The sequence below is a fragment of the Heteronotia binoei genome, chromosome 1 (assembly GCF_032191835.1).
Source record: "Heteronotia binoei isolate CCM8104 ecotype False Entrance Well chromosome 1, APGP_CSIRO_Hbin_v1, whole genome shotgun sequence".
NCBI lineage: Eukaryota > Metazoa > Chordata > Lepidosauria > Squamata > Gekkonidae > Heteronotia > Heteronotia binoei.
The window spans coordinates 17,638,534-17,654,261 of record NC_083223.1 but is presented as its reverse complement, the minus strand read 5'-3'; the positions used below and the strand labels follow the sequence as shown (position 1 = coordinate 17,654,261).

Below are 15,728 nucleotides of genomic sequence, written 5' to 3'. Positions count from 1 at the left end.
TCTTCTTCTTCTTCTTCTGTTAAATGACATATTTGCACTACCCAGCCTAAGACTCCTCAAGCTCTTCTTCTGAACTCTTTGTATCAAAATGTAGGCTAACAGCATGTGGTCTCAGCCTATAAATTGATTGCCTTCAGGGATCACAAGGGCCTTGACATGAAATAGTAAGACAAATAAAGGACATGGATGTGGTGGGGATGAATGACAGACGTCTAGTGTTTGAGGGTGGAATTCCTTGTACCGCTAAAGCTAGAACCATCTGGAGGCTGCATGAGTCTCCTCTGTTAGCAGGGCCTTTTTGTGGCAGCCCCAGAACTGTGGAGTGTCCTTCCTTTAAGAAATCCAAATGGACTCCTCTGTTTTTTATCTTTCCAAAGGGAGCTGGAAAAGTTCCTTTTTAGCTCTGTCTTTGATTGACTTGTACAGAGAATACACAGGCTTTGGTGTAGAACAGAGGTGGCCAAACTTGCTTAATGTAAGAGCCATGTAGAATAAATGTCAGATGTTTGAGCTGGAAGACGTGAACACAGCTGGACTACCATGCCCCCATCTGAATCACTGGGCATATATATTATTACACATACACAGAAAGAAAGAGAGAGAGAGAGCAGGACTTTTTTGTAGCAGGAACTCCTTTGCATATTAGGCCACGCCCCCTGATGTAGCCAGTCCTCCTTGAGCTTACAGTAGGCCCTGGAATAAGAGCCTTGTAAGCTCTTGGAGGATTGCCTACATCAGGGGTGTGTGGCCTAATATGCAAAGGAGTTTCTGCTTAAAAAAAAGTCCTGAGAGAGAGCATCAGGCAAGAATAAAAGTAGCTTTGAAGTGTTGACATATCTTATTTATTTCTATGTTTAACTGATCCTTAATGGAGAAAGAAAGAAAGAGAGAGATGAAGGAAAATTGGAAAGAAAGCAACTTTAATTTTAAATGCATTCTCCTAACCCCCCACATCAGCTGGCTTGGCTTGGAGAAGGAATTTAAAGAGACAAATGCCTTCTCCAAGCTGGGCTTTCAAGTGCCACATAATATGTGTGAAAGAGCCACGTGTGGTTCCCAAGGCACAGTTTGGCCACCCCCTGCACTATTCTAAAAGAGAAATACATTGAGATGCAGTGGATGCATAGCTCTATTTGGTGAGAAAAGATTTACCATATGTCATGAGATAAGCTGCAAAAATCCTGGGGTGCCGGATATGAAGCACTTTGAGCGCTTGGCCAGTGTTACACGAACGCTGCTCACGAGTCTGTCTGAGAAGCTGCTCAACAGCTTCTGCCTCTTCCTGTTGTTGTGCCCTTTTGCAACAATTTGTGAAGTCGGAATGGGCAATTCTGAAGGCAGGCTGAAAAGCTAAATTCTGAGTACCGATGGAGCAGAAACACAACCATTCCACTTCTTAGAAACTCGGCCACATAGTGTCAAGATAGGTTTTGTCACAGATTCCCTGCTCGGGTAAAGCATTCCTCCATGGAACTATAAATAAAGCAGCCTTCAAGGGAAGGCTGTCCACAGATGTGTAATGGAGCGTGAAGTCCCAGATTTATTTCACCAGATAACAGGGGTCGTTTTTTGTAGAAAAATAGGTGGTGGAGCTCATTAGCATAACTCATTAGCATATGCTGCTACCTCCCAGCCAAAAGCAACCCGATGCAAGGAAGGAGAGCCCCGGGCAAGCGAGGCCTGCTTGGGCTGGCTAGAGATCCAGATAGCCCAAGCAGGCCTCACTCGCCTGGGGCTCTCCTGGGCCACCCCCCCCCCACACACAAACAGTCAAAAGGCCAGCAAGTCACCCACCACCCAAAATCACATAAGAAGTGGCGAAAAGGTGGCGTGGGCTTCTCCAGGGGTTAATGAAGGCTGCTGGGGGCGTGGCTGGCTGGCTGCCCGCTCTCCTAATCCAGGGATTGTTATGCAGCTGCACCTACTATTCAATGGACAAGGTAGGTGGGGAGGCAGAGGGGAAACCCTCAGAAAGGTTCAGGAGCTGCACTCCTCTGAGCTCCTGCTGAATCCGAGGCCTGCCGGATGATGTCCGTGGTGTTTTGTATGGCAGCCCCTGCAGGTGTGAATGGATTCATTGCAATTGTTTCATTATGAATCACGAATGCACATCCCAAACAATCCATTCAAAATGTGCCCCTTTCACTAGCCTTAGGGGAAAAAGTGCTGTCAAGGTGCAGCCAACTTATGGCAACCTTGTAGTCCAGGGGTGGCCAAAACCGTGGCTCAGGAGCCACATGTGGCTCTTTCACCCATATTGTGTGGCTCTCGGGGGGGGGGGAGGGGTGGGCTCCCCCTTGGGTATCCTGCCATCGAAATAGAGGGGCACCAAAGAAGAGGTACAAGGACTCCTTGAAGAAATCCCTTGGCACCTGTCGCATCAACCATCACCAGTGGTCTGACCTAGCCTCAGATCGCAAAGCATGGAGGCACACCATCCACCAGGCTGTCTCTTCCTTTGAGAACGCACGCATAGCTGGTCTTGAGGACAAAAGGAGATTGAGGAAGAATCGCACTGCTACAGCACCAACCCCAGATCAGACTTTTCCCTGCAGCCACTGTGGCCGGATCTGCCTGTCCCGCATTGGTCTTGTCAGTCACCAGCGAGCCTGCAGCAGACGTGGACTACTGCACCCTTCTTAAGTCTTCGTTCGCGAAGTCAAGTTGAGAGAGTGTGGCTCTCGAAGCCCCCACTGCCTCATTGTCTTAAATAAGTTCTCCAAGCCAAACCAAGGCAGTGGCTTGGAGAACCTATTTTAAAAAGTTAAAGTTGCTTTCTTTTCAACTCTCTCTCTCTCTCTTCTCGGCCACATAAGTGTCAAGATAGGTTTTGTCAAAGATCCCCACTGGGTAAAGCATTCCTCCACAGAACTATAAATAAAGCAGCAGTCAAAGGGAAGGTTATCCAGAGAGGTGTAGCAGAGCGTGAAGCCCCAGATTTATTTTACCTGATGATGTTTGTGGTGTTTTGTATGGCAGGCCTTACAGGTGTGAATGGATCCATTGCCAGTTTGGTGTAGTGGTTAAGTGTGCAGACTCTTATCTGGGAGAACCGGGTTCGATTCCGCACTCCTCCACTTGCAGCTGTTGGAATGGCCTTGGGTTGGCCATAGCCCTGGCAGAGGTTGTCCTTGAAACGGCAACTGCTGTGAGAGCTCTCTCAGCCCCACGCACCTCACAGGGTGTCTGTTGTGGGGGGAGAAGATATATTTATTTATTTATTTATTATTGTTAATTTCATTTATATCCCGCCCTCCCCCACCTTGGCAGGCTCAGGGCGGCTAACAACATATAGGAGATTGTAAGCTGCTCTGAGACTCTTGATTCAGAGAGAAGGGCGGTGTATAAATCTGCAGTCTTCTCCTCCTCCCATCTATTTTCTTGCCTTCCTAGGGTTGTTGGAAAATACCTTGAGGGTGGATCCAGGAGAGGGCGGGGTTTGGGTAGGGGAGGGGCCTCAGCATCGTGCAATGCCATAGAGCCCCCCCCCCCCCAAAACAGCCATTTTCTCCAGGGAATGTATTTGAAAGGGGGACTTAAGCATAAACGTTTCAACAGATGGAAGCCGAAAGCGCGCTAAGTAATAATCATCAACAAAATTTAATATCTTTAGTCTAGCTATATTGCAGTATTACAGAAGTCAATAAAGTTGGTGGTAAACACCTCAAAGACAACGGTAACAGTAATAGGAAATGTGTGCTCACAGGTATCAAAATTCCAGGAATTGCAATTGCAGACAACTTCACTTGAGTTCTAACAGAAATACACTACCCTGTAGCCCTTAATTTCCAAAAATCTCAGAAGGGGATACAGCGGATAACTTCAGCAATAGCTCTCTCTCTCTCTCGGCTTGGCTTCGCGAACGAAGATTTAAGAAGGGTGCAATAGTCCACATCTACTGCAGGCTCGCTGGTGGCTGACAAGACCAATGCGGGACAGGCAGGTAGCAGCAACAGACAAAAACACCCATTCCAGATATTCAGGCGATTCAGTTTCTATCAGTTTCAGTTTAACCAGCTGCTTCACTGCAAAACGATTTCAGCATCTCTAAATTCCAGACATAAAGTTCACAGCATAAATGTAGAATCTCCTCCAGGTTCTCTTTTTCTTCCCTTTTCCTCCAGGGAAGCTGATCTCTGCCACTTGGGGATCAGTTGTAAAAGCGGGGGATCTCCAGGTCCCACCGGGAAGCTGGCAACCTTATGTGGCTCTCAAACATCTGACATTTATTCTTTGGCTCTTGTGTTAAGCAAGTTCGGCCACCGCTGCTGTAGTCTTTTCAAGGACAGCGAGAAACAGGGCTGGTTTGCCATTACCTGCCTCTGCGTAAGAAGAAAAAAGAGTTAGCAGCAATTTGGTGCAGTGGTTAATTGTGCGAACTCTTACCTGGGAGAACCGGGGTTGATTCCCCACTCCTCTACTTGCAGCTGCTGGAATGGTCCTGGGTCAGCATAGCTTTTGCAGAGTGGTCCTTGAAAGGGCAGCTGCTGGGAGAGCTCTCAGCTCCAACCACCTCACAGGGTGTCTGTTGTGGGGGAATAAGATAAAGGCGATTTGTAAGCTGCTCTTGAGACTCTGATTCAGAGTGAAGGGCGGGGTATAAATCTACGGTCTTCTCAGCTCTAAACCCTACCCTTCACTCCCTTGAAGGTATCTTGGAGCAGCTTACAATCTCCTTCCCTTCCTCTCCCCACAACACTGTGAAATAAGTGGGGCTGAGAGAGCCCTGAGAGAACTGCTCTTGAGAGAACAGCTCCGAGAGAACTTGTGACTGACCCAAGGTCATCCAACAGCTGCATGTGGAGGAGGACTGGGGAATCAAACCGAGTTCTTCAGATTAGCGTCCACCACTCTTAACTACTACACCACAGCTGGCTTTCCTTAGTGTCTCACCTTCTTTAGTGCTTCTTTAGTCTCCCGGCCTTCTTTAGGGCTTTTTTTGTAGCAGGATCTCCTTTGCATATTAGGCTACACCCCCTGATGTAGCCAATCGTCTAAGAGCTTAAGAGGCTCTTCTTACAGGGCCTACTGCAAGCTCTTGGAGGACTGGCTACATCAGGGGGTGTGGCCTAATATGCAAAGGAGGTCCTGCTACAAAAAAAAAGCCCTGGATTGCTCTCCCATCCAAGTACTAACCTGCTTAGCTTCCGAGTGCTGGCGAGAGCGGGCTCTTCTAACCAGAATCAAATTGCCTCTTAGCTGCAGATGCTGGAGGGAGTACCTAGGATCATCTGCCAGCCAGCCAGATAGTATCCCACTCTGCCCCAGTAGTAGGGCAGAGGTCCTCAGACTTTTTGAAATTCTTTTGGAATTCTGCAACAGGGTGGTGGGTGCAACCACAAAATGGCTACTGCAGGAGGCGGGGCCAGCCACAGAAAGGAAGCCCCTGTGCAGGGGAAAATAATACACTGGAAAACAGGAGTAAGAGAACAAAACCGATACTCTGAAACAACATTATTTTAATCTGCACAGTCAATTGGATCTCCAGGGGCCAATCAGAAGCCCTGCTGGGCAAGAGCCTCACTGGCCCCACTGACATTCTAGAATCACCTGGTAGGGCTGCCATGTTCCTGCAACTCACCAGTGAGGGATGGGAGGGAACATTCCAGGAGTGGGGTGGGATTCCGCTTCCAAACAGACATCAGATGGACGTGGGGGGGACATTGCATGGGGGGACTCTGGTTTGAGGACAAAACTCTACGGTAAAGCCATAGAGTTTTGCCCTCAAACCTCAGCATCACCACACAATGTCCCCAACATGATGATGTCACTTCCGCATGATATCATCACATCAGGGATGTAGTGTTTGGGGGCAGAATTTACCCTTCCGGCCAGCTGGCTGGTGGCAGGCAGAAGACCCCCAAATTAGGGGATCCTCCATCCCCACTGGGGAACCCTATTTGATGGTCACCAGGAAAACTGTTAGTGGGTGTTTTGGCACCCATAGGTACCATTTAAAGACCCCTGTAATAGGTGATGTTGAGAACTTGAGAGCTGCTGGTAGTCAGAACAGAAAGTGTTGACCTTGAGCGGCAAAACGTCTCGTGCAATAGAAGGCACCTTCCAGAGTTCACCTCCAGAAGTGCTTGATGATTACAGCGATCCAGCAGCTAGTAGATGCAGCTGGCCATTATTCCCATTCCCATTTATGACGAGAAAGATGGGATAAAAAATGTTTCAACCAATAAACGGTCGTGTCGTTTTTCTCTTGATCCTTACAGAAAACCCGGAGCGTGCTGCTCTGTACTTTGTTTCTGGCGTGTGCATCGGCCTCCTCCTGACCCTGCTGGCCTTGGTGATCCGAGTTTCCTGCAAGACGGACTGCAAGCGCTCACAGTCAAAGAAGCCTCCGCGGGAGAGCGACAGCGACAGCAGCGAGAGCGACGATGACTCAGACACCACCTCGGACCTGTCGGCCCGCCGGCATCGCAGGTTCGAAAGGACTTTGAACATGAACGTCTTCACCTCTGCCGAGGAGCTGGAGAGGGCCCAGCGGCTGGAAGAAAGGGAGCGCATCATCCGGGAGATATGGATGAACGGGCAACCGGACATCCCAGGGACCAGAAGCCTGAATCGCTACTACTAAGGCTTGACCCAGTTGACCATTTGGTACTACATAGATGACACCTTCTAAGCCTGGCAGAGAGGGGCCTCACTCTATAATGTCTTCCTTTCCTTTCCAAAGAGCTTATGGAAGGATCGCCGACAACGAGCAATAACGCTTCCCATCATTCCATTTGAGCCTCGTAATGGCTACCCAAGTCAGGTTACCAACAAGTATTTGCTTCACAAAAATAAAAATCCTCTTGTTACGGGAGAACGGAAGGCCAGTCGGTGTTATTTTGGCTGCAACAGGATGTTTTGAGATCACGATATTTTGGAAGGTTTGGAAATTATGGCACAGAGTCTTTCTCAGCTGGTTCGTTTTCGCTTTTTGAGTGTCCTGATGAGGAACTTGGTAACGAATATTGCAAGATACGTGGGCTGTATCCAGAGGATGTCTTATGCAAGCAGAAGGCACTTTTGTCCGTGCAAGGAGGGGAGGTTCCTACAGTGTCTATAGGTTCACTGCCCCTTGTTGCATTTCTCTGCATTTGTAAGGCTCTCATATGTTCAGAAGTGGCTTCTGGAGAGCAGGAAACAGCAGGAGAGCTCTGTTCCCATGTGCAGAAGTCCACTCATGCTCCTTAGGATCCAACCTCATGTTGGCGACGAAGGAACGGCAGCTGGGAGGCATGGTGAATGACCGTCCTGTAACTTCAGAAAATCGTGGCATTACCCTAGTTGCAAAAGAAGAGGGTGGGGGGGGGGAGAAAAAGGCCACTTCAGAACTGGGGATTCCCGTACTCTGAAATCATCTTGGTGCTTGGATGTTCAGTAGTTTAGAACTTGTTTATTTAAGACTGTGGTTTTTAAACCTTTCTGTTCAGTGACAGCATTTTTTTATTGACACCTCAGGGATCAAATCCTTCCCCTTGACCCGAGTGAATCAATACCCCCTGTTGCCCGCCCCCCCCCCCCCCACTTTCTACACATTCTTCTTCCAACAGGGACTAGATGGCGTTATAGGAGCCATGCCAGTGAGGGGTGAACTCTTAGCCTCAAAGAGGTCGAAAGATTTGTGTTTGTTGGTTTAAAGAAAAAATATATATATATATATTTGAAAATGCTGCACAGTGATGTGCCTTATTGATTACTGGTGTTAAAATACAGTTTCCTTACAGGCGACAATGCACATTGTTTTATATGTTTTATTCCAAATAAAATATAAACAGGAAAAAAAATTGTATTTATCTTAACAGGAAAAAAACTGGGAACGAGAGGGGGTCCAAAATACCGCATAGGGATGATCATGATGAATGCGAAATAAATTCTGCTCTCTTTGTACTTCTTTGATTTCGAATCTTCAGTTTGGGGGCCGACAGTTCTTTTGGCAGATCCCAACAGCCAGTTTGGTGTAGTGGTTAAGTGTGCGGACTCTTATCTGGGAGATCTGGGTTTGATTCCCCACTTCTCCACTTGCAGCTGTTGGAATGGCCTTGTGTCAGCCATAGCTCTCACCAGAGTTGTCCTTGAAAAGGCAGCTTCTGGGAGAGCTTGTTCAGCCCCACCTACCTCACAGGGTGTTTGTTGTGGGGGAGGAAGGTGAAGGAGATTGTGAGCCACTCTGAGACTCAGAGTGAAGGACGGTATATAAATCCAATATCATTATCTTCTCCTCCTTCTCCCCCCCTTTCCTTCCCCTCCTCCTTCTTCTTCTTCACCTCCTCCTCCTTTTTCTCTCTCAACTTTGTAAACAGAAGTTCAGTCTTGTTCACAGTACCTTGCTAACTCCAAGCCAATTTCGTTGGTTCTAAGAAGGCCTCCCCCCCACCCCGCATTGCAATGGACTTGAACCAAGCCCCATCTTTCAAAGTTAAAGACAAAAATGGCACGTTCGGCCAAGTCATTCTCACTGGAAGCAATCTAGTGAGCACTGCCTCAGAGACGACTGTGTGAAATTCTGGTCGGTGCCTCCCGGCATATCAAGGTAATAGGATGTTTATTGCTTTTCTCGTGTCCACCTTGGGCATTCATATCCTGACCAAGATTCCAGTGACTTAATGAGGCACGGCCTTTGCCTTCCGGATGCTGCAGCTCAGCTCCTTAACCCTTAGACCGCCCTGAGTCAAAACTGGGGGCAGGGCGCTGTACAAATAAGCCAAGGTCATTTAGTGCTGCCTGTAAAAGATACCTCATGGGGCTGGGAGCTCCCTCCTTGGTCATTTGGCACTGTGTGTAAAGGATATATTACGGGTCTCGGATGCTCAGCCGTTGCTAAAACGAACACAAATTATTTGTTATTTGGTGGCCCCCATGTGCTGACTGGAATGTCGAAGTTTTTTTCCTCAGGGAAACATTTGGAAGTCTAAGTTGTAATCCTTGTCCCCTTTGCTCAGAAGGTACCCAAAAGTTGGGACATTTTTTTTTTTTTTGCTCAAATCCTGCTTTGGAATATGATAGGCAAGGCCAGGCCTCAGATTCAGCAGGAGCTCACAGGAGCACAGCTCCTGGACCTTTCTGAGGGTTCCCCCTCTTCCTCCCCACCTCCCTTGTCCATTGAAGAGTAGGTGCAGCTGCATAACAATCCCTGGATTAGGAGAGTGGGCAGCCAGCCAGCCACCAGGGGCTTTGCCACACCCCCAGCAGCACTAACCCCTGGAGAAGCCCACACTACCCTTTCTTATGTGATTTGGGACGGTGGGTGTCTTGCTGGCCTTTTGACTGGGGGGGTAGTTGGCCAAGGAAAGCCCCAGGTGAGCAAGGATCTCTAGCCAGCCCGAGCAGGCCTCACTCGCCCGGGGCTCTCCTTTCTTGCATCGAGTTGCTTTTGGCTGGGGGGTGGTGGCATTTGCTAATGAGTTATGCTAATGAGCTCCATCACCTATTTTTCTACAAAACGACCCCTGGGCAGTGGCAACAATTCTTGGCCTCCTAGTTGTCTATCGAGGGTATGGTTGGGAAATACCTGAAGATTTGGAGGGTGGAGCCCGGGGGAGGGAGGGGCTTCAGAGATTTGGCCCTTTCTTACACGCCCGGGAAAATGCTGATTGCCACTTTGGGGTCAGTCAGCATTTTTTCTCCAGGTTAGTTGGGCCAGGGATCCTGGAGGTTTTTGCCATCTTCTTGGCATGGAGCAATGGTTACTGGGGATATATGTGTGTGTGGGGGGGAGGGAGTATTTGCGAAGTTCCTGCTTTGTGCAGGGGGTTGGAGTAGATGAGGGATGTTAAACTCGTTTGTTATAAAGGCCAGATCTGACATAAATGAGACATTGTTGGGCTGGGCGATATGTGTCATAAAATGTAGTGCCAGGAAGTGGAGATTTTCTTTATAAAGGACACAGAGGTGCTTTCTCTTTTCTTTTTTTTAAAAAGGTGCTTTCTTTGTATCTCTCCTGTGGGATAAAGGAAACTGGGTAAAGGAAGCTCTGGCTCTTTCCTTCCTTCCCCGGGAGATCAGGAGGGGAGGACCCTCAGGCAATAGAAGGAAGAGAGGCTTGGCTCAGTAGCTCTGCTGTGCGATTGAGAAAGCCTGGCAAAGCAAGCTGTGATGCAGAAGGAAGCAAGAGAGAGGGAGAAGGAAGCAGACTCACTCATGGGCCTGATAGGAGCTTTCCGGGGGCCTGATTCAGCCCCCAGGCCACATGTTTGGCACCCCTGGACTAGATGGCTCTGGAGGTCCCTTCCAACTCTGTAATTCTACGAGATCTCCTGCCACTACTTGGATGCTGGCCACCCTAATGGGGAAAGATGCTAGAATGCAGGGCTTTTTTTGTAGCAGGAACTCCTTTGCATATTAGGCCACACACCCCTGATGTAGCAAATTCTCCTGGAGCTTACTATAGGCCCTGTACTAAGAGCCCTGTAAGCTCTTGGAGGATTGGCTACATCAGGGGTGTGTGGCCTAATATGCAAAGGAGTTCCTGCTAACAAAAAAAGCCCTGCTAGAATGTGAACCTCCACAGGAGCCAACAACTGCTGTTGGTGTGTATTGCACAGTGCCTGGTACCAAGGAATGCTTCTCCCTTTCCCTTTTTGTCTGAGTTTTTAAAATATCATTCCCCTCTCCCCCCCCCGCCCCCCAAAACTTTGGTTTTCGGTGTAGTAGTGGATGTTCACTTAACATACGAACCTAAGAAGATCCCTCCTGGATCAGACCAGTGGTCCATCTAGTCCAGCACCTTTTTTCTCACTACAGCCAACCAGTTGCCCTGGAAGGCCAAAAAAAGAGGGCATAGAGACTGAGGCACTGCTGCCTCCTGGCGTTGGCATCCAGATGCTAGCTCCCTCTGTTTGAAGGTGAAGGTAGTCCCCTGTGCAAGCACCGAGTCGTTACCGACCTTGCATCGCAGCGTTTTCACGGCAGACTTTTTACGGGGTGGTTTGCCATCGCCTTCCCCGGTCATCTTCACTTTACCCCCAGCAAGCTGGGGACTCATTTGACTGACCTCAGAAAGCTGGAAGGCTGAGTCAACCTTGAGCTGGCTACCTGAACCCAGCTTCTGCCAGGATCGAACTCAGGCCATAAAAAACAACTGGGAGAAAACCATATATGACAAAATCGAAAACAAAAAGCACGGTTAACACAAGCTATAAGAAATAAGTGTATTGAAGAATAAAGAGGAATATAGAAAATACTGTGAATTTCTTAAACGTTACAAGGGATACGCATCCCATACATTTAACAGACCGACTGCAATACAGACTTGACACCAAAACACTTGCATACGTGCATACACTTATAAATGCAAATAATAAGTAAATAAATAAAAATACTCAACGTTAGTCCATTTCATGGGAACTCTCATTCCTTTCACCGCGTTGGCTTTTGAAAGATGAAATCTCTGTTGGTCCCCGCACACACCATATGCTGCGATGGAATGCTAGCCATCCTGTTCTGTTTCCCAGAGCCTTCCTCAGGTTGTGTTAACTGTGAACACTGTGCTTTTTGTTTGGGATCAATCTCAGGTCATGAACAGAGCTTGGACTGCAGTATTGCAGCTTACCACTCTGTGTCACAGGGCTCCCTTCTGTATATAGAGATTCCCTTTAATGTACCATGGCTAGTAGCCATTGATGGACCTCTCCTCCATAGATCTGTCTGCCGCCTTTTAAAGCTATCTATGCCTGTGGCCATCACTTACCTCTGCTGGCAGGAAATTCCATAGCTTGGTTACTTGTTGAATAAATCAGTGATGTCATGCTGCTCTAAGATCCCCCAGAATTCCAGAGAAGTGCGGCATCATTTCTGGTTTGGCCCTGGAAATGATGTCATGCTGTATTGAAGGCCCCCTGGGCAAGTCCCCATTACTCCTGTCTCCTGCCAGGTGCCAGCTCACCTGGCAACCCCTAAGAAGAGTCGATCATTAAATGGGCTGAAGCATTACAAAAAGTAGAAGTGAAGGACCACTGAAACGATCGGAGGTGAAGAATGCCCATCGTTGTCCGGTAAGGGAGAACAAGAAGAAGAAGACTGCAGATTTATACCCCGGCCTTCTCTCTGAATCAGAGACTCAGAGCGATTTACAATCTCCTATATCTTCTCCCCCCACAACAGACACCCTGTGAGGTAGGTGGGGCTGAGAGAGCTCTGACAGAAGCTGCCCTTTCGAGGACAACTCCTGCGAGAGCTATGGCTGACTCAAGGCCATTCCAGCAGTTGTAATTGGAAGAGCGGGGAATCAAACCTGGTTCTCTCAGATAAGAGTCCGCACACTTAACCACTACACCAAACTGCACCAAATATGCACACACAAATTCTCTAATTACATCGACCAAAAACCCAACTGTGCAGAATTCTTTTTCTTTTCCCAGTATGGGGTCAAAGGAAAAAAAACCTCTCTTGTCACGCTTCTGTGTGTCTCTCGTTCTTCTACTAATTCACCTCTGCTTCTTTGAGGTGTGTGTGTGGGGGGTGTCTTTTCAGCTACGGAAGCTGAGCGCAAAATGGCCTTGAAAGATCGAGAGATTTGTAGGTTTTTTGGTGAAGTCCTTTAAAAGTATTTTAAGTGACGTGGATCGTGACGTTCCCTTGATGAAGTCTAACTTAAAGCAAGATTTTGCGAGGAGCATGAACGGTGCCTTTTTCCCACCTCTTTTGGCTCCTGTTTTTTTTTTTTTTAAATTAAGAAACCGTCAAGACCACCCAGGCAGGTCTGGAGCTCTGTAAGACCTCTGGGATCCCTTCTGTGGTGCTGTTTCTGCGACTGATCTTTGCCCATCTGGGAACCATCCAATAGTATCCTTCAGTAACGAGCTTCATGCTTGACTTTTTGCACTTGTTTCTATGTCTTTACTAGTCTTCATGCGCAGCAGACCAATCGCTGTTAGTTTCCGCTCCAGCTTCTTGAAAGGTTGCAGGTTCTTATGTGAAAGCAGGGCCCCTTTCTTGTAGCATATTAGGCCACACCCCCTTGATGAAGCCAATCCTCCTGGAACATAAGAACATAAGAGAAGCCATGTTAGATCAGGCCAATGGCCCATCCAGTCCAACATTCTGTGTCACACAGCGGCCAAATATATATATATATATATATATACACACACACACACACACACACACTGTGGCTAATAGCCACTGATGGACCTCTGCTCCATATTTTTATCTAACCCCTTCTTGAAGGTGGCTATGCTTGTGGACGCCACCACCTCCTGTGGCAGTGAATTCCAAATGTTAATCACCCTTTGGGTGAAGAAGTACTTCCTTTTATCCGTTTTAACCTGTCTGCTCAGCAATTTCATCGAATGCCCACGAGTTCTTGTATTGTAAGAAAGGGAGAAAAGTACTTCTTTCTCTACTTTCTCCATCCCATGCATTATCTTGTAAACTTCTATCATGTCACCCCTCAGTCGACGTTTCTCCAAGCTAAAGAGCCCTAAGCGTTTCAACCTTTCTTCATAGGGAAGGTGTTCCAGCCCTTTAATCATTTTAGTTGCCCTTTTCTGAACTTTCTCCAATGCTATAATATCCTTTTTGAGGTGCGGCGACCAGAACTGCACACAGTACTCCAAATGAGACCGCACCATCGATTTATACAGAGGCATTATGATACTGGCTGATTTGTTTTCAATTCCCTTCCTAATAATTCCCAGCATGGAGCTTTCAGGGCTCTTAATACAGGGCCTACTGAAAGCTCTTGGAGGATTGGCTACATCCGGGGGGGGGGGGGGGGCAGGGTGTCCTGCTACAAAAAGCCCTAGTTGCCAGCCTCCAGGTGGCAGCTGGAGATTGTTCATAACACGGTTTTTTTTTTTTTTTTGTAGCAGAAACTCCATTGCATATTAGGCCACGCACCTCCTGATGTAGCCAATCCTCCTGGACCTTACAGGGCTCTTAGCACAGGGCCTCCTGTAAGCTCCAGGAGGATTGGCTGCATCAGGGGTGTGTGGCCTAATATGCAAAGGAACTCCTGCTAGAATTCCACCCATGATATTAGGCCGCACCCCCTGATGTAGCCAATCCTCCAAGAGCTTACAGGGCTCTTAGCACAGGGCCTCCTGTAAGCTCCAGGAGGATTGGCTGCATCAGGGGTGTGTGGCCTAATATGCAAAGGAACTCCTGCTAGAATTCCACCCATGATATTAGGCCACACCCCCTGATGTAGCCAATCCTCCAAGAGCTTACAGGGCTCTTAGCACAGGGCCTCCTGTAAGCTCCAGGAGGATTGGCTGCATCAGGGGTGTGTGGCCTAATATGCAGAGGAGTTCCTGCTACAAAAAAAGCCCTGTGTGAAAGGAATTTGGATTTTCTGAATGCAATTCGGCAAAGAAGGAACCGCTTTGATGAGAAGCACACGAACGCAACATCCCCGGTGGAGTAGATTTTTGGGAGATCTTTGCTATGGGTTTTGCATAAGGTGGTCAATTCCCTCTCCGGAAATTCCTGGAGGTTTGGCAGTCGGTGCCTGGAGAGGGCAGCATTGGGAAAAGGAAGAAAGCTCAGCTGAGACGTGGTTCTCTGCAGTCTGCTCTCCAAAGTTGCCATTGTCTCCAGGGAAACTGATGCGTGGAGGGAAGAGATCGGTTGCAATTGCAGGATAACTCCAGAGCCCCCCTGGAAATTAGCAACCCTGATCATGGCCAGAACTGGGGCTTTTAAAAGCCCAGCAGGAACTCATTTGCATATTAGGCCACCCCCCCTGAAGCCAGGCCAGCCGGAACTGCGTTCCTGCTTAAAATAAATAAATTAATTAAAAAAAAAACTGGCCAGAACTAATCTGTGTAGTTGGGAGGCCTCCCATACGAACATAAGAGAAGCCATGTTGGATCAGGCCAAGTGCCCATCCAGTCCAACACTCTGTGTCACATAAGAACATACGAGAAGCCATGTTGGATCAGGCCAATGGCCCATCCAGTCCAACACTGTGTCACACAGTGGCCAAAAAAACCCAGGTGCCATCAGGAGGTCCATCAGTGGGGCCAGGACACTAGAAGCCTTCCCACTATGCCCCCCGCCCCCTGCCAGCACCAGGAATACAGAGCATAACTTGCCCCAGACAGAGAGTTCCAACAATACGCTGTGGCCAGGGGTCGTTTTGCAGAAAAGTAGGTGGTGGAGACATCCAGGGACTGTTATGCCGCTGCAATATTATTCAATGTGCAAGGAGGTGGAACTCTTAGAAGGAGGAGGAGGAACTCTCAGAAAGGTTCAGGAGCTGTGCTCCTGTGAGCTCCCACTGAATCTGAGGCCTGGCTGTGGCTAATAGCCACTGATGGACCTCTGCTCCATATGCTTATCCAATCCCTTCTTGAAGCCATCTATGCTTGCAGCCGCCACCACCTCCTGTGGTAGTGAATTCCACGTGTTAATCACCCTTTGGGTGAAGAAGGACTTCCTTTTATCTGTTCTAACCCGACTCCTCAGCAATTTCATTGAGTGTCCACAAGTTCTTGTATTGTGAGAAAGGGAGAAAAGCAGGGCTTTTTGTTTGAGCAGGAACGCAGTTCCGGCTGGCTTGGTGTCAGGGGGTGTGGCCTAATAAATGAGTTCCCATTGGGCTTTTTCTACAAAAAAGTCCAATGTGAAACAAAGGTGCAATCAGAGGATGTGACATAATATGCAAATGAGTTCCTGCTGAGCTTTTTCTATGCAAAAAACCCTGGAGAAAAGTACTTTTCCCCCCAGCCCTCCAGGAGCTCACTGCCACCCCTAGCGAAACTTGGGGCACCCCCACTCTTGTTGGGGTG

General features: G+C 48.2%; 1 protein-coding gene across 1 annotated transcript in view; it reads left to right on the top strand.

The window, feature by feature from the left end:
- LOC132566393 (protein eva-1 homolog C-like) overlaps positions 1-7,784 on the top strand; it is a 291,940-nt gene extending 284,156 nt beyond the window's left edge. The window contains exon 8 of the mRNA XM_060231397.1: positions 6,222-7,784. Within this exon, the coding sequence (XP_060087380.1) occupies positions 6,222-6,586 (365 nt within the window). The 3' untranslated portion in view covers positions 6,587-7,784. The remainder of the gene's footprint in view (positions 1-6,221) is intronic.
- The last annotated feature ends 7,944 nt before the right edge of the window (positions 7,785-15,728 follow it).